The sequence below is a fragment of the Henckelia pumila genome, chromosome 2, assembly GCF_033568475.1.
Source record: "Henckelia pumila isolate YLH828 chromosome 2, ASM3356847v2, whole genome shotgun sequence".
Lineage (NCBI taxonomy): Eukaryota > Viridiplantae > Streptophyta > Magnoliopsida > Lamiales > Gesneriaceae > Henckelia > Henckelia pumila.
The window spans coordinates 149,712,728-149,739,243 of record NC_133121.1 but is presented as its reverse complement, the minus strand read 5'-3'; the positions used below and the strand labels follow the sequence as shown (position 1 = coordinate 149,739,243).

General features: G+C 32.6%; 5 protein-coding genes across 9 annotated transcripts; 1 reads left to right on the top strand and 4 right to left on the bottom strand.

Annotated features, from left to right (window-relative positions):
- The first annotated feature begins 1,765 nt into the window (after positions 1–1,765).
- LOC140883628 (DNA polymerase zeta processivity subunit) lies at positions 1,766–3,923 on the top strand. Of its 3 annotated transcripts, none has more exons than XM_073290175.1 (6): positions 1,766–1,943; positions 2,080–2,347; positions 2,437–2,517; positions 2,600–2,712; positions 2,816–3,005; positions 3,583–3,923. In XM_073290175.1, exons 2-6 carry the CDS (start codon positions 2,317–2,319, stop codon positions 3,780–3,782), a joined length of 615 nt encoding a protein of 204 aa, XP_073146276.1. In that variant the 5' UTR covers positions 1,766–1,943; positions 2,080–2,316; the 3' UTR covers positions 3,783–3,923. The 3 variants fall into 3 exon arrangements, with proteins under 3 accessions (XP_073146276.1, XP_073146273.1, XP_073146274.1); XM_073290172.1 differs by having other exon boundaries at positions 1,766–1,948; XM_073290173.1 differs by having other exon boundaries at positions 1,766–2,000.
- Positions 3,924–4,316: 393 nt separating this feature from the next.
- LOC140882804 (pentatricopeptide repeat-containing protein At1g80150, mitochondrial) lies at positions 4,317–7,107 on the bottom strand. 2 transcript variants are annotated; one of them, XM_073289009.1, is made up of 3 exons: positions 5,200–7,107; positions 4,860–5,045; positions 4,317–4,677 (listed from the first exon to the last, which is right to left on the bottom strand). In XM_073289009.1, the coding sequence occupies exon 1, from the start codon at positions 6,621–6,623 to the stop codon at positions 5,397–5,399; it is 1,227 nt and encodes a 408-aa protein (XP_073145110.1). In that variant the 5' UTR covers positions 6,624–7,107; the 3' UTR covers positions 4,317–4,677; positions 4,860–5,045; positions 5,200–5,396. The 2 variants fall into 2 exon arrangements, with proteins under 2 accessions (XP_073145110.1, XP_073145108.1); XM_073289007.1 differs by having other exon boundaries at positions 4,319–4,677; positions 5,268–7,107.
- Positions 7,108–7,568: 461 nt separating this feature from the next.
- On the bottom strand, positions 7,569–10,770 carry LOC140883064 (uncharacterized). Its single transcript, XM_073289371.1, has 8 exons — positions 10,615–10,770; positions 10,103–10,215; positions 9,277–9,348; positions 9,087–9,122; positions 8,791–8,836; positions 8,599–8,683; positions 8,021–8,078; positions 7,569–7,909 (listed from the first exon to the last, which is right to left on the bottom strand). The coding sequence occupies exons 1-8, from the start codon at positions 10,691–10,693 to the stop codon at positions 7,859–7,861; spliced, it is 540 nt and encodes a 179-aa protein (XP_073145472.1). The 5' UTR covers positions 10,694–10,770; the 3' UTR covers positions 7,569–7,858.
- Positions 10,771–18,637: 7,867 nt separating this feature from the next.
- LOC140883455 (uncharacterized) lies at positions 18,638–22,093 on the bottom strand. 2 transcript variants are annotated; one of them, XM_073289923.1, is made up of 8 exons: positions 21,877–22,093; positions 20,771–20,883; positions 20,014–20,085; positions 19,851–19,886; positions 19,619–19,664; positions 19,393–19,477; positions 19,230–19,287; positions 18,638–18,836 (listed from the first exon to the last, which is right to left on the bottom strand). In XM_073289923.1, exons 1-8 carry the CDS (start codon positions 21,935–21,937, stop codon positions 18,786–18,788), a joined length of 522 nt encoding a protein of 173 aa, XP_073146024.1. In that variant the 5' UTR covers positions 21,938–22,093; the 3' UTR covers positions 18,638–18,785. The 2 variants fall into 2 exon arrangements, with proteins under 2 accessions (XP_073146024.1, XP_073146025.1); XM_073289924.1 differs by having other exon boundaries at positions 21,890–22,093.
- Positions 22,094–22,879: 786 nt separating this feature from the next.
- On the bottom strand, positions 22,880–26,298 carry LOC140884751 (uncharacterized). Its single transcript, XM_073291599.1, has 5 exons — positions 26,146–26,298; positions 24,905–25,018; positions 24,208–24,287; positions 23,851–23,975; positions 22,880–23,358 (listed from the first exon to the last, which is right to left on the bottom strand). The coding sequence occupies exons 1-5, from the start codon at positions 26,196–26,198 to the stop codon at positions 23,287–23,289; spliced, it is 444 nt and encodes a 147-aa protein (XP_073147700.1). The 5' UTR covers positions 26,199–26,298; the 3' UTR covers positions 22,880–23,286.
- Positions 26,299–26,516: the final 218 nt, after the last annotated feature.

The window sequence follows — 26,516 nt, the reverse complement described above, 5'->3', positions numbered from 1 at the left end:
ATGAGTTCATAAATATAAATAATATTAGATTTTTAAACGTTATTAATATATATATATATATATATATATAAATTACACATCGGTGTTGAAATAAATCAATTCATGTGGAGTCAAGTTTTAATCTAAAATAATAAATAAAAATAAACCAACACACAAATATCATATATGTAAAAGTTGAAATTTAAAAAATTAACTGTTTTTCCTCCTCAAAAATCTAAAAACTATAACAATTATTTTTTTAGATATGTTACAATTAACGAAGGAATATTTTTACAAGAGTTGGAGATAAATATCTTCAATTATTTTTAGCAAAACTATAAGATTGATACTTTTTAAATATTATTAAAGTCTGTAAATATATCTATATTAATCAATCTACTACGGACTAGTTAATAAATCAAAAAAAGAAGTTTAAAAAAATTATGGATGACACGTCTCACATTAAATTAAAGATCCTGTAAAAATTATATTGATGAAAATGTTCAATCAGATGAATAAATAAAGAAAAATATGATATTATTTAAATATTATTGAAGTCTGTAAATATATCTATGTTAATCAATCTACTACGGGTTAGATAATAAATCAAAAAAATAAGTCTAGAAAAATTATGGATGAAACGTCTCACATTAAATTAAAAGATCTTATAAAAATTACATTGATGCAAATTTTCAATCAGATGAATAAACAAAGAAAAATATGCAACAAAACGGTTGAGATAAAATATGGAATTTAACATTTGTAATTAAAGACATTCAAAATTCATCAAAAAATTCAGAAATGAGAGCATTGTAAGCAAAAAAAGATCAGTAGATTTCGAAAAACAAAAAATCAAAAAGAAAAGAGGATGTCCAACAAATACATTGATCGTTAACGATACTGACATACAAGTAATGGAAGACGATAACATATCAAAATGCAGATGAGAATGATGAAATTATTGTTATTATTTGCAAGTAAATATTTTTAGCATAAAAAAAGACCGCCTGATTAAATAATAACGATAGAAAAATGCAAATGATTGATGAAGATAGTATCACAAGAATTTATATTAAAGATGATGATAATAATGATTCTTTCATGGAGAATAAAAAACACATGATATGAAAAATCGTTAAAAAAAGAAAAATCTCAAATATAAAATGAAAAAAATATTTGACGCAATAATTTAAATTAAGGTTTAGAATGCATTATCTATACCAATTTTTTTTCCATAAATCAATAGTGATCAACATATAACATATAAAATTACAAAATTATATTTAATATAATTTGATTAACATATCTCACTTATTAACAAATAAATAATAAATCATACATACATGAGATAAAAAATAAGACGAATTCATGGTACGAAACATGTCATAATTTTTCAAAATTAATAAAAAAAAATAAAAAACTCTATCGAGCTGTAATAATTACATAAGTTTCAATATCAATATTGTGTTAATGTAAAACTACAATAAACGTAATACTTATATTTATAAACTTACATGAATTATTGATAATATCTTATTCTAAACTGTTAATGTGAATATAGAATAATCATGACCGTAAATAATACAAATATTGAAACTGCAAGTGTTATATTGTTCGAAAATATTGCAAATATTTTTATTAGTTGCAATGTCAAAAATTATATTGATTACATCACTAAAACATGTAATAGGTTTTTTCAATAAATATATATTATTACCATGTAATAGGTTTTTTTCACCGGTAAGAATTTAAAAAAAAAAAAAATGAAAAAAGAAACATGAAAATAACAAGTGGGGTGGGGGGAATGAAAAGGGAGAAAAGGAGCAATAGGTTATGAGTCGGGCCAGACAGGGTCCATTGATCGGAGTCTTCGCCATGGTTGCCGCATAATCGAGCCTCGTACCTTAATCCCGCCACCTTAGCTCATCGCGTTAATCTCTGAGAGCCGCCGGAGTCCCTTCTCTGTTGAGTACGCCTCCCTCTCCCACTTCTGTATAGGCCTTCTGTAATTTCGAATTATGGTGAGGATTCTAGTTCTTTTAGTTGTAATCAGAGTCTGTGATTGTTGCTTACAGTATTTTTTTGGATTTATCTTTGAAGGGGTGTGAAGTTGCGTTGTTGATAAGAGTACTATGGGGCTATTTATAACGAGCAACTTCGTGCTCTGCTCAGGGGAATTTGAACTTGGGTCAATCACAAAGCCGGTCATGTCTTTTTCCAAAGAAATTTAATAAGTTAAACACCCTCCTTGTGTAACTCAAGTACTACAACAAAAAAGCATACACGATTCTTCAGCTGTGAAAGCAGGAGATACCTTCGAATTTGGGAAGTTTGCTCATGGATCGCAAGGAGAACAGAACCCCACAAGGTTGTTTTCTTAATTTGTTTCCCATCAAAACTTAATCTGAGATCATTTGTAGTTACCCGTTTTCATGTTATCGTTTTATGAATTAACAGGTGACATTGCTCTGATTTTGGTTGAATTCTTGGAGGTTGCTATCACCTCCGTTGTTTTTCTCAAAGGAGTCTATCCAAATGGTGAGATTAAAATGTATAGAAAAAGAGTTCCCTTGTTCATCTTCTTTCTGGTGCTTTTAAAGCTAAAAACAGTTGCATTTAGGGGCATTTGAGAGGCGGAGATACCTGAATGTGGTAGTTCATAAAGCCAGACACCCTCAGCTTAGCGAATACATCCATTCTGCTGTTAATGGTCTCCTGCCCTTTATTGAAAAGGTGTCTCATTTTACAACAAAATGGCTAAATCTCACTAATTTGGTGCACTCTTGTGAGCTTTTTTTTGGAAGTTGGCTTTTACTGTATCCCCTTTTTTAATTAGGGATTGGTCGAGAGGGTTGCGGTGATTTTTTATGATAGTGATGACATTCCTATTGAAAGATTTGTTTTCAAGCTTAAAGTGAACCTTTCACATGGCACAACGGTTGAACAAGCTGACCTGGAGTTCTCTCTTAGATCCTTCTTGATTAAACTTCCTGTATCGGAACCTCTGACAAAGGTTCTTCCTCGCAGTAAGTGAGAATATGTGTCGCAATTCTTGGATTATGTTATGCCAATATTTTCTATTTATGCATCCTCCCTGCATTGTGTGATTTCAACGATTGATTTTAATATGATTGAGATTTGGTCTTAATGGCCATATCTATGATGTTTAGCCAAATATTGCTAGTGCTTAACCTTAGCTCTGCATTCATGTAAGATGACTGGAAGTGTATAATATCATTCAATACCACGCCTTCATTATTGCGCTCACCAGCACACACGTAATGAATTTGTAAATCTTAAGGTTTTAAGTTGGAATGTTCTACAGAGCCTTTATGTGGTTGATTTTGGAATTTGATTTTTTGGGTCCTGGTTTTGGTCGAAATTACCTTAGTTTACTGTGGTAGAGTTCACTTCTGGAATGAAATAAATTTTAGTACAAAGAACTTTTAGGTAAGACCTATTAACGTATCATGAAAGCTAACACAATCAATTTGTCCCTGGATTTCGGATTCGCTCAATTCTTCTTACTGAAGTCAGATCAATGTGTATATTTGCGAACAGCTGGTTTCATATTCCCAACAACTTCAGCCTCTGTTTTGGCAGATTGCAGATGGGAAATAACTTCTTACTTTCGGTCGCTTCCTGAGGCTAGCACTAGCAAAGATGCAGACATGTGGATCCCAACTGATACAAAGCAATGGCAGCAACCACCGGTAATCGTTCCAATCAAATCCATGAGCAGTGAACCTCTGGGTTTGCAACTTTATCTGGAACATCCTAGTCTCCATGAGCGAAAGGAATAGGTTACATCTTGTGAATAAAACTCTCTGCACGGTGACAATGAATCAAATTATTTCCCTTGTTGTAACATCATGTTTTGTTATGTAAAATCTTTCTTTGGATCGGAATCCCACATGATGAATCATAGCATATGTTGGTGATGATGAACTGAAGAACAAGTCAACTGCAAAGAAATGAATGTTAACGTCTCAGATAATTTTTTGATTGGTTCACAAGATCATGACTTGAGATAATAAGGTGGTGGTTAATTGTTTGGAGTACTCGGTCATTATACGATGATAATGGTTGTACCAATGCAATTCAAGTTGTGCTTGGGTCCATGGATTGATTTCAACTCTTTAACTTTAAATTTTTTTTAGTAATTTCAAATCCGTTATATGTCAAGTTAAGCATTTTCAGTTGTAATTATAATGGATTTCAAACACATCCAAGATAATATCATTTAAAATCCATTCTTCAAATATTTTCTCAAAACTCTTCCTTGAAAGGTCAGAGATAAATAAAATGAACTCACACGTGATCGATATTAGGTGTATATGCATATATGTATATCTAGATATATTCCTAACGAAATAAAAAGTAATTGAAATGCACAAAGATTGATCTCCTTGCCAATGCGATACTTCACTTACAAATCTCCATTTCAGATTGACAAAAATCATGGCCAATTGGCCATGTCCCTACCATCGTATGCTTTTCTACTTCCGTGTGAGCCTAACACTAAATTTCAAAATTTCCCCCCAAAAAAGTAAATAATAAACAATAATAATTAAAATAATAATAATAATCAGACGGAACATTTTTCTTCAATTTGTCCATCAACGTATGTATGTATATGAATATCCATCTCAGAAATTCTTCAAAATCTTGAAATCCCAAGCTTCGCAAACTCAAGCCCTGCGTAACAAATGCAAAAGACAATCATATCATATTCACATAGACTGAAACAGTCGCAGGCACGTAAAAATGCATGCTTTCAGAATTGCATTTGGCTATATAGTTTGTATTTATCCATGCACACTCTACGTAAATGTCCATGCAGAGAGAACAATTTGGTAAAGAAAGAGAGCCAGTCTAACCCTCTTGGGATGTCTTTCATGAAATCAACTCCAGATTTAATACTATCAAAAAACTTCCATTTCCATCCACAATTGCTGATGGATCCGGCCCGTACGACCACATTCAACTCAATGCATGGACTAATAAGTGATTTTCAATTCCCAAATCCCAACAGAGGGGCTTCAATGATGTTCATCACCACAAAGCTGAATAGAACAATAACAACCGAACTATCAGAAAAAAATGAAAATACACAGAATGGGGATGCAGAAAATGGTGCTATTAAAGTACTAAAATTTACTAAACCTACTGACATGAGTAAAGATGCAACATAAATATACAGACATAAACATGCATAACCTTTGAGGGGAAATTGACAAAAAGCTAAGCTTGAACCACACTGTATCCTTTTCTAGCTTTTGTCTTACCGTGTGCTTTATTTCAACAGCAAAAGAGTTCCACTTAAAGAGTACTGTATTTTGGTCATTGCCTCGGATCTTTCGGGCGTGTGTCCCCAACAACTCCTCTGGATAGTGGTGGAATCCTTAATTTTTTGTTTAATCTCTCGATAATACAGATTTCATGGTTTTAACCTGAGCAGCAGGATAAGAAGGCACCTTTTTCAGAGCCATACTTAAAATATATTTAGCCTTTTCAAGTTTGTCAAATCCTCCATCCTTACGAAGGCCTTCAAGCAGATTGTTTATGGTATGCACACTAGGATACCAGTTCCTTTGCATACTGTCTTTACACATGGTGTATGCCACATTAAATTCTCCCGCTTTACAAAGATAGTGGATCATGGTTTGATAAATTTTTTGATTTGGCTTGTGGCCATCATTGTGGAAAGCAGAATAAACTCTCATCGCCATTTCAAGGTATCCTGCATTGAAAAAGCCTTTAATAACCAAATTATACGTAACTTCATCAGGAAATATCTTATGGCGTCGCATGAATGCCAAAAGCTTGTTGGCATCCCAGGCACGCCCCTTGTTCACCAAGAACTGAACCCGGACATTGAAGGTTGCTACATTAGGAAAACATCCTTTGCGTAACATAAGATTCCATAATCCATTTGCAATTTCAGGACGGTTAGCTTCATAAAAGGCTGCTATGAGTGTTGTATATGTGATCACGTCAGCAGTAATCCCTACATTTCCCATCTCCACCAGGACTAAATAAGCCTTCTCCAGTATACCCATTTCACAGAATGCTTTAACAACAATATTAACAGAGCAAACATCTAGCTTTATCCCAAATCTAAACGGAACATCACTAAGGAACGATTCAACTGCCACCAAATCACGTGACTGAGCCAACACCCTCAGAGCAGCATTAAACGATTTCACAGTCCTCTTACAACCATATAAATGCATATCATAAAATGTATCGAGAGCATGTTTAGTCATTCCAGCCCCCCCATACAACATTATTATCCTAAGAATGAACCCTTCTCGTCGGCCCTGTGGCAGAGTCTTCTGATGCTCAAGAATATTCTCAATGTAATCAAACCTGCCCGCCCCAGCTAACCTACAAACTGTGTCCTCAAATGCGAATCTGTTCTCAACAACAACACGATTACAGGCGTTAGCCTTAAACAAATTAAATAACTTTTCGGGGTCCCTTTCGTTTTTTAACCTAACAAGTGCCGGCTCGTCTACTTCCACAGGTTTTCGTCCACAACTCCGAACAGAACTAGTCTTGTAAAGTGAAAATGCACTGGGGGAGGTGAATGTGTAATGTGGTACACTGCTGAATCTGCGAACCAATCGCAGAGAGAGCATGTTCTGAAACAAAACCCAATCGATTATACATATCCACTAGCCAAGATCAATAAATTCATCAACATCGACACAAAAGTTTGGAAATCTCACAATATAGGATCAACACAAACACAAGAAATGCAGAAATCCCAATAAAAGGACCAACTATAACAGCGGGTACCACAAACCAACCAATGGGGTTTCGTCAAGAATCAAAAGTTACCATTGGGCCAGCAAAGGAATAGCGGGATTGACTATAAGAGCATCAAAAAGAATTCGAGGAATCAACAAATGAACCTATAACACGAAGCATCCAAAAAAAAGTAATGGGGGATCGGCGAGAATGAGATTCCGTGAAAGGGCCGGTGAAGAAGTAGCAAAACTGAGTCTGCCAACAATGGAAGATGTATTTGTGGATGGAGAGCCTTCAATATCAAAGTTCAGAAATGGGGTTTGTGAGGAGAGGAAGAAAGGTGCCTTCCGTTCATGGGGTTTGCGTGGAATAGGTTAGAGTTTGGGGTTTTGATTTCGCTTGGTTTGTTAGTGATCTGCTACGTTAGGTTGCACAATTAAAAATATCTTCGCTACTCATGTGTAGGAATTTTATTGGTCCTATGCAACTTGATCGTATACCAAATATCTCCAGTTTGAAGACTTTACTTTTAAAAAAAAAAAAAAGGTAAAAAAAAGAATTGGGATGGAATTTTATTTTTATAGTTTTTGGGATGGGAATTTCTTGTAGTAAAATAAATCATACTACCAATGAAGTGGTATGATAAAATGATAATTTGTAATTTAACAGTGATACTAGGATCGTTGCATCTGATCTAACTTTAGAGTTTAGACAATTCGTTTAATTTCATCCATAAAATCACATTATTTCTCCCAAAAAAAAAAATCAAAATATTATTTCATTTAAAAATTTATATTATATTATTTTACAAAGAATTTCAATATACAATCAAAACATTTTCTTTCTAAACAAACAAAAACAATCAAGTACACAAAATTTTCCAAAACTAAATTTGGCACGTGCGTTTTATACAAGTGTTTAGAAATGTAGCTTAATTCATTTGTCATCAATCCATTAGAAAATACATTTTACTCAAAGAATGTTGTTGAGCAGAACAAAGTACAACAAATTTGCCATTCTTTGCTGAAGGTCTTCTAAAGTTACAAAGGGAAAATCAGCAGCAAGTTGCCATTTTCAGAACTTCAAGAAATGCACTAATCCCTTCAATTGCACTTCAAACGTTTCAGTCTTTTGATGTAATGACAAGAAATCCTAGTACACCAATAACAATATACTGCCAAAAAACAAAAAACAATTGTGTTAATGTAGACTCTTCTTTTTAGCAAGAGGAATAAATAATGTTTTACCGACACAACAGAACGATTGAAATGTGGGATTTGCTGACCTTTATTATTGGTTTTTCTGTCATGAAAATTGTAACATAACCAACATAAGGTAGGAAGCTGCAAACGACATCAAAGAGAGGAGTTAGCATTCTTCCTAATTCATATGGCATTTCTACGATTCGTTTCAGAAGATGTGTAGAACCTATGCAAAAGTGAAAGTGGATGAATAATGGTTATAGTGAAATTCAAAATTTCTAAATCGTATAGCAACCCAAATATCATGTCTCGATCACTGTATCACATGAATAGCCCAACAGAATAGTGCAGCTCGTGGCAATGGAACATGTGGCTTTGGTTTTGATATTATAGGATTGAGTGTTTGTCCTTGTAACTAATGAAGACAGTGAAGCTCAAATCCTTCAAATTGTACATAATCCAGAGCATCACAGCATGGTGTGAGTCACAGATATATCCACATAGAATAATCGGCTAAATTGATTGGAACAGATATCGGTGCAAAAATCAAATCACAGTCCTCCATTCAAATTTCAAAGATTTGGAGTGTTCTTGTTTCCCATAATTGAAGTTTGCTCGAAGTATACGAACTATGAATGCTAAATGTAAGTTGAGATTTTACCCCACAGCTCTTCCCATGATGTGGTGCCTCTGTAGCCAGCGCTCACCATTATAAAAAGATATGTCATCTTCGTCGTTATTATCCCCTGAGAGAAAATCAACATAAACGACATATAAAGATAGAAAGATCTCAATTCTTGAAAAGGTCCACACAACTCTTAATATCTCTAAGCTTGTTATGATGATGTGGTACCTTTGGTGAGGATATCAACGCTTCCCGTGTCACGTCGTTCATGAACCTATCAGGTAACATGAAAAACCAGTAAATTATCAGGGTAAATGCATGAACCCAAGTTTATTTACAATTTTTCTAAAGTGCAAGTTATCTCAAGATCAGTTCAGAGATATCATACTAATCCATTCGGCTATTCCCTTGGAGACAACAAGACAGCTGATAGATACATGTATTAACTCAAATTTGAAAGAAAGTTATGCATAAAAGGTTTTTTCCTTATGGATGTAGCCAATAATTCATGTGATTAGAATTACCTTAATAACACGATGGACAATTGGAATCTCACGACCCTGAAAATGATATAAGATAGATAATGAAATTATTACATTGCAAAAGCAGTCAAATTCAGATCAAGAAGAAATATGATAGGTGACACTGCATGTATTTTTCATTGTAGGGAAGATAGGAAACTGTACTGAGAATGATACAAGGAATAGCTCTTACATCAATATTGTATACAACAATTTCGCCAGCTCGAATGGGATCTTTACTCATGTGTAGGAACAAAATGTCTCCCTGTTGATTGACAAGTCTGCCTTATTTATATGAAATGAAGAAAGCCTGAGCTTCTAAAGGCACATATGGTGTCAACAAATAACATAGAAATTAAAGATAAATCAAAAGAACATGAGTTGTGACTCGTAGATCTGGAAAACACTAGCCTGAAGGACATTTAAATTCCAAAGTTTTAAGTTTTAACAACCTATGGATAAGGTTCTCAAATCAAGCTGTCATGAATGTACACCACTTTGTTTTTAAAAGCCCACAAGGCATATGCCTAAGATAAATGCTTGGTGAGCCTCAGCCCTTGCATCTTGACACAAACCACGAACTCATGGTCAACTCATTTACACTCATTTAAATTGAATTTGAGGAGGGAGTTATATAACAAATTATTAAATTAGTGGGTTTAGATTTTGAATTCCTAATACGAACATGAAGCTACTTAATTTGGACTTCACACGATAATGAGATGGGCTCAAAATTATTTTCATGAAAATATTCTTTAGCAAATATTACGAGTAAGCTCAATAGCTCAAATTTTAAGCTACCAGGCGCATGAATGGCTAAAAATGAGCTCAAGTTTGAGTTTTTAAGAAAGTTTGAGCCCAGACAATCTTAAGCTCCAGCAGGCAGGCTCGATTCACATTACAGTTTAGTTGTGCCTACTCTTGAATTCGAAATGTACATGGAACGCCACTGTTTTAGCTCCTAAGCTGATGAAGCTGAGTGAAAAGAGTGTAATTCGATGCAGGGTTCACGAACTCACCCTTGCAAAGCCCGGTTCCATGCTTTCAGAAAGAACAACGACAACTGGGGATTCACTCCCAGTAATACACATCAGCCCTTTCCATATTATCAGTGCCGAGGCAACTATCAAAGCTGAATTCCAAAGAAGCGCATACAAGGAAAAAAAATTATCAGTTACAAACACAATTCAATTTTTTTAAAAAAAAATCAAACTTGTAAAAAAGTGAAACAAGAAATTAAGAAAAAAGCGCAATATAAACCAATCGCGCAACCAAATAAAAGATTTCACTTTTTTCCCCAAATTATCAGTTGATTAATCCCTTTACCAAATCCCAACACAACACCCTCTGGTCTCTACCCCAACAGTTCCCATTTCGTGCATTTGAGTGCGAGTGTGCATAAACTTAATGCAGGAAAAAAAAACCCATAAAACTAAAATTCTAAAACAAACAAGGCAGCAAAAATAGCAGAATCGCATGTGGTAATGAAACTAAAAGTGAGGAAGATAAAAAGAGTCGGAATGAAAGAAACCAAGGCTGAGTGCCTGATGAAGGGCCTGTCGAATTTGAATAGATTTGACCGAAACCACCGTTTCTTGAATCCACCCCATTTCTTCAGTTCAAATTTTCGCCAAGTTTTTTGTCAAGAAATTTGGCAAAATTCGAACGAGGAAACATCATGTTCAACGATGACAGCATCCATGAAATCTGATTGGTCACTGTCCAAAACCTGTCATTTCAACTTGACGCCAACGTGGCATTTTATTTTATTTCGCAATAATAATAAACCAGTAGGATTTCGCTTCAAAAAGGAAAAAAAAAAATAAAAATCAATAGGATCTTTGATTTATGACCAATTAAAAGTAAACTAATGAAGGTTAATTTTATGAGACAATATTCTGACATTCATATAAAATATTATTTTTTATAGCAATAATGGAAACGGATAAAAATCCATAAGAAAAGGAAACAATCGAAACATTAAAAACAATGTTATGGTTTTTTATAAATGAAATTCATTTTGGTACATGAACTATTGATCAAATATCAAATTGATGCATGAATTATTAAAAATTATTCAATTGGTACATGATTGGTTATAAAGTTGATTTTACCCTTTACTTAAATTATTTTTAAGTTCAATATTATTGTTTTTGACAAATAAAACTTGTAATCTTAAAAGAGGTCAAAAGAGGTCTTTAATTACAAGATTTATCAACAACAAAAAAAAAATGTCTCGTACCCAAACAAATGGGGAGGGGGAAGAAATAGCAAAAATTACAAGAGCATGAGCTACATCATTAGTTGATCGGCGAACATGTGTAATAGAGTTAGTAGCAGCTGGTCCAAATAAACGGTTGATATCTCCAACTAGCGCACTAGCATAACTCCAATTCTCATCTGGATTAGTGACTGCTTGCATCGCCAAGAAAAAATCCGAAGAGATAACATGAATCTGTAAATTATTCTTCAAAGCTACGAGTAAACCAGCATGGATCGCTTCGAGTTCTACATACATCACAAAAAAAAGGCTTCTGAGTTCTCCGACCAAAAGCGAGAATCGGTTGGCCCTCATGATTCCTTACCACCCCACCTATGACAAGTCCAGTATTATTGTTAAATTCAAATAAATACACACTTTATTTTTCAAAATTATTTTATTGAGTACAATTATAATCATAAATTTATATTTATTTAAGTTTTATATTATAATAAATAATATTACTCATTATAAAAAAACATTACAAATATTAACTAATACAAACATATACATACATACATACATACATACACACATATATATATATATATATATATATATATATATAACAACTAATAAATCATATATTCAAAAATAATATATATTAAATTTATAAATATATAATACAATGATGTTTTTCTCCTTATCAATGTTATATAATATTATAGTTTATATTCATAAAATTACAATTCACCAATAAACCAGAATATATACAAAGCTAAAATATAATTTATTATATTTATGAAAATATTATCTCTCCCTTTATATAAAGAATCTTCTCTTTAAACATCATCTTTTGTTTTGCCTAAATTGCCCTCACTTTTCTTTCTTTTTTTTTTTTTAAAATTTTGATAGTTCAAATTACAGATTAGTCCAAGATAATTTTTGCAACTATAAGATTACTCCTATTTGAATATAAATCAAATTAATATAAAAATATTATAGAAACACACAACGCGTGCATCAATACGTTCATAACAATGAATAGTTTTGATATCATGGACAACCATCATGGGCATCTACATGAACAAAAACTGATGTGATATTTTGTACATCTAATCAGTGATTGTCACGTCAGTTGTTGCTTGTGTAAGTGTTTATAGTGGTTGTCCATGATATCAAAATTCTAACAATGAATAGTGACCTTTAATATTGCACAATGAATATTGACCTTTAACCTAATTATTATTCAAACACTCAACCATGTTATTATTTATCATACCCAAACGCTTCTCTGAAACCATGATTTGTCTAAATTTTTGGACATGAATTGACTATGAAGTCTCTGGCAAATGACATCAGTATTATGATATTGTTAATATGTCTTACAAACTCTTGTCTTGATGGGCCGTACACAAATTTCTTGAAAATAGATGACCAATATTGTTTTTTGTTGTGAAGTGAGTATCTTCGCATGACTTGCATTCAAATAACAATATATATATATAGAGGAATTTTCAGCTGTCCAATCATGTTTTTCCACTTGGTTCGCGACCACTAAAACCCGGTAGTGGGTTTTAGTGATGCAAAAAAACAAAAAAAAACCACTAAAACTCGCGGACCAAGTGGAAAAACATGGTTGGGCAGCTGAAAATTTCTATATATATATATATATATATATATATAACACTAGTGCACATATACAAACATGTTTCGCGAAATTATCTACCAAATACCTCAGACAATATGCATGATGACTACATGGAAATATTAAGTCAACCGCCTTAATTATCTCGAGATGCCTATAGGAGAAAAATGTAAACTCATCGAAAACAATACAATGATGTAAAACTAGAGCACCTTTAAGTTGAAAACAAAGTCATGCCTAATTATCATCATTTTTAGCATCCACAACTGCATATGTTAATGTAAAAAGATCATTGTTAGCATCCTTTACAACGAGAACCAAAATATTTTCCTTATATTTATTCTTTATGTGAGTGTTATCTAAGAAAACCAAGATACCTTTTGATATCATATAGTGATGTGAAACTAGATTACCTTTAAGATGGAAATAAAGTCATCCCCTTATTATCATTTCAGCATCCACAACAGCATATACTAATATATAAAAAATCATCGTTAGCATCCTTTGCAATGACAACCACAATATTTCACTTGTATTTATTCTTTATGTGAGTGACATCCAAGAAAACCAAGATACCATTTGGTATCATGGATGAGATGTATGAGGGATGAGAAGAAGTATAATAAAAACATGATGAGATCTAGATAAACAATATGCAAAGATGAATAACTATGGTGTTTGTATGTTTTAATTTTACAGGAGTATTGTGTATATTATTATATAAGCTCTTAATTTTCATTGACAATTGCACACAATTACAAGCTTATAAAAAATGTAATTTCTTGTGCATGATAAAATATTCGATTGTGGATAGAATGGTATAGTAGTAAAATTCAAATAATATCAAGCTCATCATCCACTCACATGGGTTGTGATGGATTTTTTTTTTAAATCTAGCCCACATACAACGTCATAATATGTCATGAGATGACATTGGTTTAACAAAAAAAATGAAGAGAAACATGATATGAGTAAAAATTTATGCCTCATTCTCCTTTCATCTAGTGTACCAAACGGTACCTAAGAGTTTAGATCCACTGATAAAACCACAGCACATGTATCAAAATAAATTAATAGGGAATGCCATACATAGCCATTTTTTCCCTTTTCAAACCTCGACCCCATAATCTCATCTTTTAACATCATACATGGTTGATATGACGGTTCTCCCCTCAATCTCTCCATCACAAGATTGAAAACCCAGGCAACATCAACTCTAGGATGTCCTTTATTACACAGATTGTAATCTCCACACATAGATGTTAGATTACAGTTTCTAATTTCAAAAATATTTTCAGCTTTGTGTCTTGAAACATAAATTCTCCAAGAGATTTGCACTACATTCAAGAATAATCTTCTCTTTATCATTCCTTTTATACAAAAAAAAAACGTCTATATAGCAATTGCATGTTTCTTGGCATATACTCGAAATTTTTGCAACTTCCTTGAAAATCATGAATTATTTAAAAATAAATTCGAAAGATTAGAAAAATGTTTAATCTATATATATATATATATATATATATAACTGAGTTTTTGTCATTTTTGACAAAATCCTGCCAAAATCATATTATAAACATCATCTCGTAAATTATATATCAATTTTTAATTACGTATGAATATTTACATATATTTATATAAAAATATATAATTTCGTAGTCTTTATGTATATTTCCGTAATCTTTGTGTGTGTGTATATATATATATATATATATATATGTATAATTTGTAAATAAAACTATACAAAATCACTAATTATTTTTCAGTCCGTAATTAATTAAATACTATAAAATTTAAAAAATAACAAAAATATAAAACATTTCCGATCTTGATTACAGAATTAAATCACAATATTCATATAATTAAATATTCCATAATATTTGCATCTATTTATATATATATATATACATCCAATTAAAATTACAAAAAATTATTTACGTTATTCCCTGATTTCAGCATTCCTTTGATAATATTTTCTTTCAAAATAAAAATTTAAAATAAAATCCAACCTAAGATTCGAAAATGGAAATTTTTGAATCAAAAACGGAAAAAAAAGATAGTTTTAGAAAATCATACTTTTACAAATTATTAAATCAGTTATTTTATATTTGGCATATGTAATTAAAAATTACATAATATTTGCATTTTTAATTCCGTATAAAAAATCATACAAAATCACAACCGTAATTAAAACTATAAAAAATCACTATCTATAATTTCGTAATTAAAAGAATACAAAATCACTACAGTAATTAAAATCAATGTTCTAGAAAGCGCTAGGCGGTAGGCGGGCGGTGACCCACCGCCTAGCGGCTAGCGCCTAGCAGCCTAGGTGGTTTTTTTTAAAAAACCTAAATAATAAATAACTTGGAATATTAATGAGTTTTACTATAAAATATAATTTTTATATCTTATATTTTTTCAATTTTTGTACGAAACTCTTATAAAATTTTAATAATAATAATAATAAGAACAACAACAACAACAACAACAACAACAAGAACATAAATATTAATAGATATCAAGTCTTCATATGTAATCTGAGTTTAATTTTTTTTCTTGATATTCTTTTCTACTCTTATTCTTTCTTTCTGTGTTTGTTTCTCGCTTCGTGTTTCTCTTTTATTTTTTTATTTTTAGCGGGAGATTAGACGAGAAACGCCTAGTGACATAGCCTAGCAAGAAAGCGAGACAGTGGGGAACAACCTAGCGCCTAGACGAAGCCTAGACGGGTCTAGGCGGCGCCTTTTAGAACACTGATTAAAACTATACAAAATCACTAATAACTTCTTGGCTCATTCTTAAATACAACAAAATATAAAAATTAACAAAAATATAGAATAACTGAGTTTTAACAAAAATATAAAACATTTCCTTGGTTACGGAATTAAATTACAATATTCATATAACTAAACATTCCATAATATTTGCATCTATATATATATATATATATATGTATGTATATCCAATTAAAATTACATAGCATTATTTACATTATTCCCCTATTGAAGCGTTTATTTTAGAATATTTACTTTCAAAAAAATTAAAAAATCATAAATAAACGTTTAACATAAAATCCAACCTAAGATTCATAAAATGGAAATTTTCAGAACAAAACCGGAAAAAATATTGATCTAAAAAAATCATACTTTTACAAATTATTAAATCAATTATTTTATATTTGGCATATTTTGATGGGGGAGGAATCTTTACAAACAATTCAAATTCCAAACTTAATCACAACATTATGTAATTAAAAATTACATAATATTTTCAATATTTAATTTCGTATAAAAAGCCATACAAAATCACAACCGTAATTAAATCTATATAAAATCACTATATATAATTCCGTAATTAAAAGCATACAAAATCACTACCGTAATTAAAACTATACAAAATTACTACTAACTTCTCGACTCATTTTTAAATATAACAAAATCTAAAAATTAACAAAAATATAGAACATTTTCAATATTGAATTGAGCACAATTATTGTTTAAATATAATTATAATTTCAACTTCAATCAAATAATCACAACATAGTCTCTACTCGATACGCACCAAATGACATCTTTGTTCAAAGTTATTCGTCAAATAAATCTTTCAGATTGATATTGGGCACTGAAATTATGATTAATATGTTGTTACGATTTACCTCCATATAAAAGTAAGGAATATCCGACAATAGAATGTATATTCCAAGATGTTGAGGTACGCAAACTTTTTGTGATTTATATTCATCTTCTATTTTAATTCAATTTGTTATGTTTTTTTATCGCAAACCTTTTGTGATTTAAATTTATCATCAATTTAACTTCGATTTGTTATGATTTTTCTCGCTTTCAGGAACACGCATACATGCAACCATAAAATATGGTACAACCAATCTTGGGCTATCAAATATTTGTTCAAATATATATATAAAGAATACGATCGTGTGACGACATCATTCTATCGGAGCTCAGAAGATGAGAGTTTGGAAAAAATGTTGATGAAGTAAATATGTACTACGGTGATGAATGCAGTTAATTCAAATAAGAGAGGGGTTTTTTTTGTATATGGATATGGAGGTACTGGAAAAACATTTTTCTGAAAGACTCTATCTGCATTCTTGGGATCGAAGGGAGAGATTGTGTTGAATGTGGCGTCCAGTGATATTGCATCTCTTCTACCGCTTGGTGAAAGAACAACTCATTCACGCTTTGCGATTCCATTTAATCCTAATGAAGATTCAACATGCAATATATATCAAACAAGAAAGTCCTCTTGCTGAGCTTATTGAAAAATCTAAGCTTATCATTTGGGATGAAGCTCCAATGATGCATAAGTTATGTTTTGAAGCTTTAGATAAAAGCATGAAAGATATCATGAGAATTGTCAATCTTTCGAGCCTTCATTTGCCATTTGGGGGTAAAACCGTTGTTTTCGGTGGCGATTTTTGTTAAATATTGTCTGTTATTCCAAATGGCAGTAGGCAAGATATTGTTCTGGCGACCATCAATTCTTCTTATATCTGGAGACATTGTACGGTTTTGAGATTGAAAAAAAAACATGCAACTACAAAATTTAGGTTCTGATGAAGAATTTAATAAAACAAAGCATTTTTTTGATTGGATTGCTAATATAGGAGATGGAAATATTGGAGAACCAAATAATGGTCATGCGACAATCGATGTTTCAGATGAACTTTTGCTGAAAGATTGTAATGATCCTATTGCATCGATAGTCGAGAGTATATATCCGTCATCAGACATTTCTATCAGTGATACTGCATATTTTCAGCACAGAGCTATTTTGGCACCGACTCTTGATGTCGTTCAATCCATAAATGAATACATGATATATCTGAATCATTCTAAGGAAAGATTGTATTTAAATTCTGATATGGCATGTCACTCTGATAAAAAACGTTGACTTATTGCATGATGTCCATACCCCTGAATATTTAAATGGAATAAGATGTTTTGGAGTACCAAATCACGAGTTTAACTTGAAACTTGGAACTCCGGTTATGTTGCTGCGGAACATAGATCATTCTCTCGGTTTATGCAACGACACTAGATTGATAGTGACGAGACTCGAAAACCATGTTTTGGAAGGACATACTCTGATTGGAATTAATGCGGGTCACAAAGTGCTTATTCCAAGAATGTCTTTAACCTCTTCTGATCCAAGACTTCCTTTTAAATTTCAAAGAAGATAATATCATTTGATCGTATTATATGCAGTGACAATTAAAAAAGTAATGATCAATCATTGTCTCATGTATGACTTTTTTTTCAGGAATCCCGTGTTTAGTCATAGTCAGTTGTATGTCGCTGTATCTAGAGTTATCAATCCTAAGGGTCTCAAAATCTTGATAATGTGATGGTAAGACCAACCAGAAAAATTCAACAACAAATGTTGTATTTAAGGAAATTTTTCAAAATTTATAAGATAATTTGTTTGTTTTACAATTATATGATATATAATTCATATTTCGATTATTCGTTCAAATGTTCATTCTCACTATTTTTTCCGTTTTAAAAAGTACCTTTTTAACATTATTATTCTTATTACTCATTGTAAAATTAAATTTATTTACATTTTAATTTTATAGTCAATATTTTCATTTGATCCAATTTATTTATATTATATACAAGATATAATCCGTGCATCGTACGGGTGAAATACTAGTATGTATGTAAAAACAAAGAATGAGATGAAAATAAACATGCATTAACTATAGAATCTTGATAACCAATACAAAGTACAACAAATTCTTCGAAAGTTACAAAGGAAAGAGCAGCAGCAATTGCATGTTCGGACAAGAGAGAAATGGATCCTTTCAATTCAACTGAATTCAAGAGTTTCAGTCTTTTGATATAATCACAAGAAATCCTAGTACCCCAATAAGAACATACTGCAAAAGGCCAAAAAAAAAAAGGGATTTTGTTAGCACATGCTCTCTTCTTTCAGCTGTGTACGTACGAGCATAGGTATGAATCAAATATTGACGCCAGAATCATGATCGATACAATTCTCTAACGACGGAATAGACCAAAATCCCATAAAGTAACACCTTAATTTGTGGAAGCGAATGAAAAAAATGCAGAAGCATCCTATATTGAATTCGGAACTTTGGTTATTCCCAGAATTTGTGTTGCTTTTATGACACCTATAAAATATAACTTGCTCTATACACGAAGTAAATGGAACCAAAATAGTTAAGCCATTGAATGCTACTGCGAAACTTGCATAAAATTGTTCTCCAAGAGATACATGAAAAAATGATTGAAGTATAGGATTTGCCAACCTTTATAATAGGTTTATCTGTCAAAATGATTGTAACATAGCCAACATAAGGCAAGAAACTGCAACGAAATCAAAGAAAGGAGTTAGCTTTCGTTGTGTTGTGAAAGATTATAAGATTAAAGTGTTCCATTATAACGTTTACGGAGTTGTTGTTATAATAGTACCCCACAGCTCTTCCCATAATATGGTGCCACTGCAGCCAGAGCTCGCCGTTGTAAAGAGAGATGTCATCTCCAAGGTTGTTATCCCCTTACAGAAAAAGGAATAAATAATAATAATAAAAGCAAGAAACAAATATTGAAAGATGTGATAAAATTTTAGATGTTTCCATCTCAACGCCTTGAAATGTCCACTCTTTAGCGTCATGCGGCTTATTATGAAGTTTTGTACCTTTTGTCAGAATATCAACTTCTCCCGTGTCTCGTCGCTCATGAATCTATCATGCAAATTGAAGAGAACCAGCACATTATCAATAAATTGCCAAATCAAAGCTAGGAAGTCAGCTCTAGTTCAGCTCATTTACAAATACGAAACAGTAGACGGTTGATATCAGCAAATTTTGCAAGAATAAATTTGTTGTATCGTGGATATTCTTCCCAAAACATCATGTAAGGACGTTTACCTTAATGACACGATGGACGATTGGAATTTCACGTCCCTGAAAATGATAAAAGATAAACCATAAAAAGATACCGCCGCATAGAAATTGAATCCAGATGCAGCAAAAAATATGGCGCTACGTGTGTTTTTCAATTGTATGAAGATAGGAAATTGAATCCTCTTACGTTAATGTTATACACAACAATTTCTCCTACTCGGATGGGATCTTTTGTCATTTGTAGGAAGAGAATGTCTCCCTGTCAATGAAATTTGTAAGTACACTTGTGCATAATTCAAACACCCAGTATAACAAAATAGTAATTATGAAGGCAAATATAGAGTGTTGCAACTCCTAGATGGGGAAATTCAGAAGTAAATGACATTTAAAATCCAAAAGCATGACATTTTCTAACATATGGTGCAAAGAATGGGAACTCAGGATATTACAGTTAAATTGCGAAAATACTTTGGTTAGAAGACATCCCAGAAACTACAAACCTATCTAAAGCACATCTTATGATGAATCAACTCAGTCAAGTTTGTTTGTTCTTAATAGATATAAGGACATGGTTCTCCATATAAGTCGTTTCGAAATGTGCCTTATTCTTATCAAATTCTGAAATGAGTGTCTTCATTTTCTTTATATTTAGGATATTCCAAATTTAAGCCAACTATCTTAGGCTTAGTCATTTCAGTTTACTCTGTGCAACTTCCTCGTTAAATGAACGTGAAATGAACATCGGACGCACAATTATTTAGTTCCTAAGATTGATTTTTTTTTTTCAAATAAAGTATCACAAATATAGTGATTAAGATTTAAGCACCCAAGGAGATATAGAATTTGCGTGGTTTGATCATGAAGACCAGCATCCACGACGCATTGCCTAGAGGAGAGGTCATGAAGATTCTCGTAAACTAAAACGATATGTAACTAAAGCTAACCCTTCCAAAGCCTGGTTCCATGCTTCCAGTGAGAACGACGACAACGGGGGATTCAGTCCCAGTAATGCACATCAGCCCTTTCCATATCATCAGTGCAGATGTAACAATTATGCCTGAATCACAAACAAGCAAAAATATTCAGCCAGATGGGCAACAAAACTGCATTGAATATTGTAAACCATTGCACCAGGGGGTAAAGAGATGAAATATGCTAGTGCTGCGTTTAATTTCTTTATCAAAAAGCCGGATGCAAACATAGCGTATGCAACATGTTATACAAATAGAGATGCAAAGAGGCAAGCATGAATGCTATGCTTGAAAAACAGTATCTCTATAAACCATGTGAAACATGAATCTAGCTCTGAGATCCTCCCCTCTCCAACCCCCACGAAAAGTTCGACGCAGATTGGATTCATAGATCTCGAAATCATGCAAGGAAACAAGGAAAACTTGTCTGATGGTTTTTTTTTATGTTCCAGTTGCCCTGACTACCAGATTACGTACACTTTCTTTCTCCTAACTGCTTTGTAGGCATGATTTTCCGAGTTTGGTTCAATTCAATTCAGTTGCCTATCATAATTCTCTGATTATCTGCTATGATATCTACTCTCCATAATATCTTTATGCCTAGAAGTCCTGTACCTTGCTCCCAGAACCATGTCTTAAATCTATACTCATGATTTGCCACTGCATACAAAATTCTACTAGTTGATTGAACCTCAAACGAAAACAACGGTCCATCTCCATAATCTTGCAGCCATGAAAAGGATCAAACTTGTTCAAAAGTGAGATCAACAAAGCATTTCAACCAGCACATTATTTACTAATCCTTTAGCTATATGAAAAAAATGTAATATATAAAGTAATTCACTCAGATTAAACAACGGCAACACATAAAATTCCCTGTTTCATGCATTTGAGTGAGGCTTGTGACTGTGAGTACGCATATGTAAACTCCAGGCAGCCGAAACCCATATAGGAACTCTATTGTAATACAAAAAAAACTAAAGTGAGAACGCGAAAAATGCAGGAAACGGAGCAGAATTTGCATGTAACATTGAGTCTATAATAGTAATGGAGAGGATGAAGAGTGGAATAAAAGAAACCAAGGCTGAGTGCCTGATGAAGCGCCTGCCGAATACGAATAGACTTGAAAGAAACCATCATCTCTTATGTTCTGCTTCTTCTCTTCAATCACAAGAGTGAATAACTAGCAACTTGCATAGAACCCAATTTAGAGACAACATAGGAAGTTTCTTTTTTGGAAAGTTCAACGATATGACATGATCCATGAAATCTGATTGGCCAGCAACAACAAGCTACGGTCACAAACTGGAACTCATTCAGAGTCAACGGACATTCTGCCTTGTCAAAGTTCGATAGTTTTCATGAAATTTAATATGAAATATTCAAAAAATATCTAAGGACATCCTAAACCCATAACTACGTATTCCCAAGCATTGTATCGAGCCGCGGATTTCAAATCAATTTGATTACTGGTAAAATTTGATCTACAGACATCCTAACCTTAAAATTGTGTACTTTAAAATCAATTTTTCAGATCTCTCTTCAACTCAAATTCTTCCATCCAAACACATCATAAGTTTATTTCACAAAAACATGATTTTGCCTCCTTCAAAATTTTTAATTTTGATCTTGAATTAACCTGTTATTTATCAAGTCGTGTCTCCAAATCAAAATACGCGTATAAAAAAATTATACCTCCAAGTTGTCTTGACTCTTGCGTGTTACATTCGAAAATTCGTTTTTACAGGGAAACTCTTTAAAACAACCAACATTTGGCAAAATAACAGAGATCAGTTTTTAAACAATTATAAGATGGTACGAGTAACAACATTTGTCGCCGTCATAGAACAAATCTTGAATCTTCTGTGTAACAAATCATATATTGGCGTATTCGAAGAAGTTGCTCTTCCATAAAAAAAAATTTGATTCGTAATAAATATATTTAATTTCAAAAATAAACTTCAAACGACACTATAATGAATGTAAATTCTCTATCCAATATACTTTATTTGTAAAAAAAAAAAAATTAGTATAAAACATCACATATTTTTCCAATCCGACTTCTCTATACAAAATAACTCGAACCAAGATTTGCCAATGCTGAATAAAGTACTCGTAAACTACTTTCGTATGATAAGATGACAAAGTATGAGATAGGTCAATGCATCAACAATAAGCAAAATCTCCATTCTCAACATGGGTTAAGTTCCCAAAGTAGGAGAAATATGAGTTGAGATAAAAGGACAGAGTATCTCAGGTTGTCAAGAAATCACTGTGGTGATACAGATCAATAGTTCCAAATTGAGAAAAATAATCATCTAACAGTTTTGAACACCTGTAGACGCGAGGGATGGGTACGCTAAAACCACTATAAAATGAAGAACTCGAGACCATTTATGAAAGCCCTCCGGTCATCGTTGGCATACCAAATGCAGCATGAATATGAGACATTCTTCTTTATAAATTACACAAGGTAAAGCGCTAACAGATTAGAAGTCGTTTGGTGGCTTTAGCCTCACCAGCCTCTTGATTCTGTCTTTGTCGGTGTTCTCCAACAAACCCTTCAAAAAAGACAAAAAATTCAATTCCCATTGGTCAAATTCGGTTCTTGATGCCCGCAAATATGACATATAAGATATCGAAATGCATTATGGACGAGAAACGTCACATCCCCTACATTTTATTTATTTGACACTCACCTCCCTAGATGGGTTACGATTTTTACACTTGACAAGGGAAATAAGTATCAAATGCATAAAGAATAGGGGAAGTGAATGCAAATAACCTGACAAGAAACTCATGAAGTCAATGCAATCTTGGTTCAGAAACGACAATCTTTCAAAGGTAAAGAGTCTACAGAAATTTTTACACGATTACGAAGCAATGTTGCTTGCAATTCGATTAATCCAATGACTAACTGATGACTAACAGCTACAAATGTTCCACGAGTTTTGCATTTACAACAATTTCATTAATGCGAAAGTATAAAAATCATGTTCATGAAGATGTGCAACTTTAAAGCTAAACCAGAAGAGGAAATATATTATACTAACCTTCCACACAATTTCATCCAAGCACAAGCATATTTTTCCGTATTTGTCAAGGAAAAGGCGTTCAGTCGGAGGTTTTCCACAAACGTCCTTCAGAGCTGAGGTAATCACGAAGATAGCTTCCGCCACTAAAAGATCAGAATAAACTTCACATTTATATGGTTTTAATAACATCCTCAAAAGCTCTTGGAAGAGTACAAGGATCCATGGAGACGTAAAAAAATCTGATATTTCTCGTCTTTTTTTTGAAAAGTTGATTTATGCTAAATCTATGATAATTTAACATTAAGTACATTGCAGTTATTCTGACCTGACATGCTGAAATAATCTCATAATCAAACGTTAAAATGAGGAACTTACAAGCAAGTTCATCGTACTCGTCTTTGCCAACAATAAATATACTGACATCCCCAAGCACTGTGTATACGATATAAACTGACCTGTACAACAAAGCAATGGCATTTAAGAGAGAGAATTCCAGACGGCAGATAACAAAAACAAATTCTGTAATATTCAAAAAAAATTTCATATAAACAATCGATCTTGCAAGCTTCCATACACAACCGCAGAAAAGTCATTGCGGTTTTCTAGTAATTTCTTCATTAACTGCCTGAACGTTTAACTACTAAAACTTAAGCAGCTGTTAACCATGGACGAAATTCCAAAGCCAAAAGTTTAAAATCCTCACCAAATCTTGAATTCAAATCCAGCAGAAGCCCTAATAACTAAAAACAGAAGCACAGTGAATCTAGAAAACATTCAGATGCAAAGCACCTCTTCCTGAATACAATTGCCTAAAGTAGCTTTCATTTACCTAATTAGCGACAGCACGATATGCGAATGTATGCATATCTAAAATTGCTTAATAGTAATCCTAAAAGCATGGAAAATTTAATGGAACATATCGCCACTATCATCCTCTTTAATCATAAGAATTATCCACAGAAATTCAAGAGCTAGTGGCCTTCATGACCATATTATTGGGATCAATATTCTACGTTCAAGAACAAAAAAACCAGACACCAAGTTGAAAAACAAAGAAAAATTCACAACATACTTGTGATTAGCCACAAGGAGCTCCTCATTCTTGACTCCCTTGAGATTATCTGCCCCAAGTTTCACCAGGAAAGATCTCCAATGTAGTCGTTCCTCAGCTGGGACTCCATTGAAACTACAGCAACCAGAAACCGAAGAAATATTAAATTATAAAGTATTAACCTTTAATCATCATGAAACCATTTCTCTTTTCTAACTCAAAGAAGAAAACAAATTTAAGCCCCAACGCATATTGTAACAGGTCAAAATATTCACTCCAACTAATTTTAACCATGAGCAGCTAAAATATAACCACAACTCCAGAACAGAAAATATTTTCATGAACTGTTGGGAAGTTATATCAATACGAATCTTGCTTCAATTTTACAATCTCATTTTAAGCTCATTTGACTTCCCCCCACACAATGTTAACAGGAATCTACAAAAATACCAACTTTGAATAGACCCAAATGAATTCTGATAAATAAAATATATTTAACACAACAAGAGAACAAATCAAAATCGAAACATATTTAGTCCAGATACCAGAATGTCAAGAAAAGCAGCTAGAACAGTGATGGGCATTATTAGTAACTCATTTAACCTCCATTCACAAAACAGAAACAGGAAGTAGCACAAATTTTGAAGAAACCCAATTCAATTCTTAAAAGAAAAGAAATTACATTGACATAAGAATAATCAAATCAATCAAGAAGTATGCAGCCCCAGTTCAGAATACGGGGAAAAGCACTATTTGAGTTTTCTTCATACATACTATAGCTATATTCAAAAAAGTAAAAATGAATCAATCCTAGTTAGTCGGAGAAAAATCGAAGCTATATTCAACACAGCAATGCGCCAAATTCGAATCAAGATTTACAGAACCCATATCAAAAAACAAGGAAAATCTGCTGGAACAAAGTTAAAGGTACATTGCAAGCTTGTTTAACATCTCTTTTCGAATCAAGAATCACAGAACCCATATCAAAAAACAAGGAAAATCTGCCGGAACAAAGTTAAAGGTACAATGCAAGCTTGTCTAACATCTCTTTAACCAACAACCACCGCTGAACCCAGCCAATCAACAGGAACTTAAGGAAGTGAAAGTTTCGAAGAAACCCAAGTCAATTATGATCAGAAAACAAACTACAATCGACACAAATTAACCAAATCAAATCGAGAATTATTCAGCACATATCTGAAACACAATGAAAAGAGAGGGTTCTCGAAGATATTGACAAAATACAGAGAAAGTGAATTCACCGTTCGACAAGAATATTGCCTTCGGAGTTGGCGATCAAAACTGCCAGCAGCATTTTTTGATGATTCGTCGAGATGGATTTAGAAACGCTACAAAATTCCGACCATATGCAGGTAAAAATCGCGTCTTTACTTGAGACGGCGTTTATTACTTAGAAAAATGAACCTCATTTTATTTTATTTTTTCCATGGATTTTAAGAATAAGAATAAGAATAAGAATAAGAATAATAATAGAAGAAAATACTTTTAATTAGAAAATTTTCCACTTTATCTGAAATTGTACATGATGTAGCAAAAACACTATGATGCTCAAGTCAGTATGAGTTTGAGCTATTTATAGATAATATCATGGGCTTGAGTCTATTATGAATTT

Coding starts and splice junctions, on each gene's coding strand:
- LOC140883064 (XM_073289371.1), bottom strand. CDS start 10,693: ATGGGGTGGATTCAAGAAACGGTGGTTTCGGTCAAATCTATTCAAATT. Junction 9,123..9,276: donor TTGTTGTATACAATATTGAT/GTAAGAGCTATT, acceptor TATCATTTTCAG/GGTCGTGAGATTCCAATTGT. Junction 8,079..8,598: donor ATCATGGGAAGAGCTGTGGG/GTAAAATCTCAA, acceptor TGTCGTTTGCAG/CTTCCTACCTTATGTTGGTT.
- LOC140883628 (XM_073290175.1), top strand. CDS start 2,317: ATGGATCGCAAGGAGAACAGAACCCCACAAG. Junction 2,518..2,599: donor CAAAGGAGTCTATCCAAATG/GTGAGATTAAAA, acceptor AGTTGCATTTAG/GGGCATTTGAGAGGCGGAGA. Junction 2,713..2,815: donor TCCTGCCCTTTATTGAAAAG/GTGTCTCATTTT, acceptor TTTTTTAATTAG/GGATTGGTCGAGAGGGTTGC.
- LOC140882804 (XM_073289009.1), bottom strand. CDS start 6,623: ATGCTCTCTCTGCGATTGGTTCGCAGATTCAGCAGTGTACCACATTAC.
- LOC140884751 (XM_073291599.1), bottom strand. CDS start 26,198: ATGCTGCTGGCAGTTTTGATCGCCAACTCCGAAGGCAATATTCTTGTC. Junction 25,019..26,145: donor GGCAATATTCTTGTCGAACG/GTGAATTCACTT, acceptor TGGTTGCTGTAG/TTTCAATGGAGTCCCAGCTG. Junction 23,976..24,207: donor CGAGTACGATGAACTTGCTT/GTAAGTTCCTCA, acceptor CTGATCTTTTAG/TGGCGGAAGCTATCTTCGTG.
- LOC140883455 (XM_073289923.1), bottom strand. CDS start 21,937: ATGATGGTTTCTTTCAAGTCTATTCGTATTCGGCAGGCGCTTCATCAG. Junction 19,478..19,618: donor AGTTGATATTCTGACAAAAG/GTACAAAACTTC, acceptor TTTTTCTGTAAG/GGGATAACAACCTTGGAGAT. Junction 19,288..19,392: donor ATTATGGGAAGAGCTGTGGG/GTACTATTATAA, acceptor ATTTCGTTGCAG/TTTCTTGCCTTATGTTGGCT.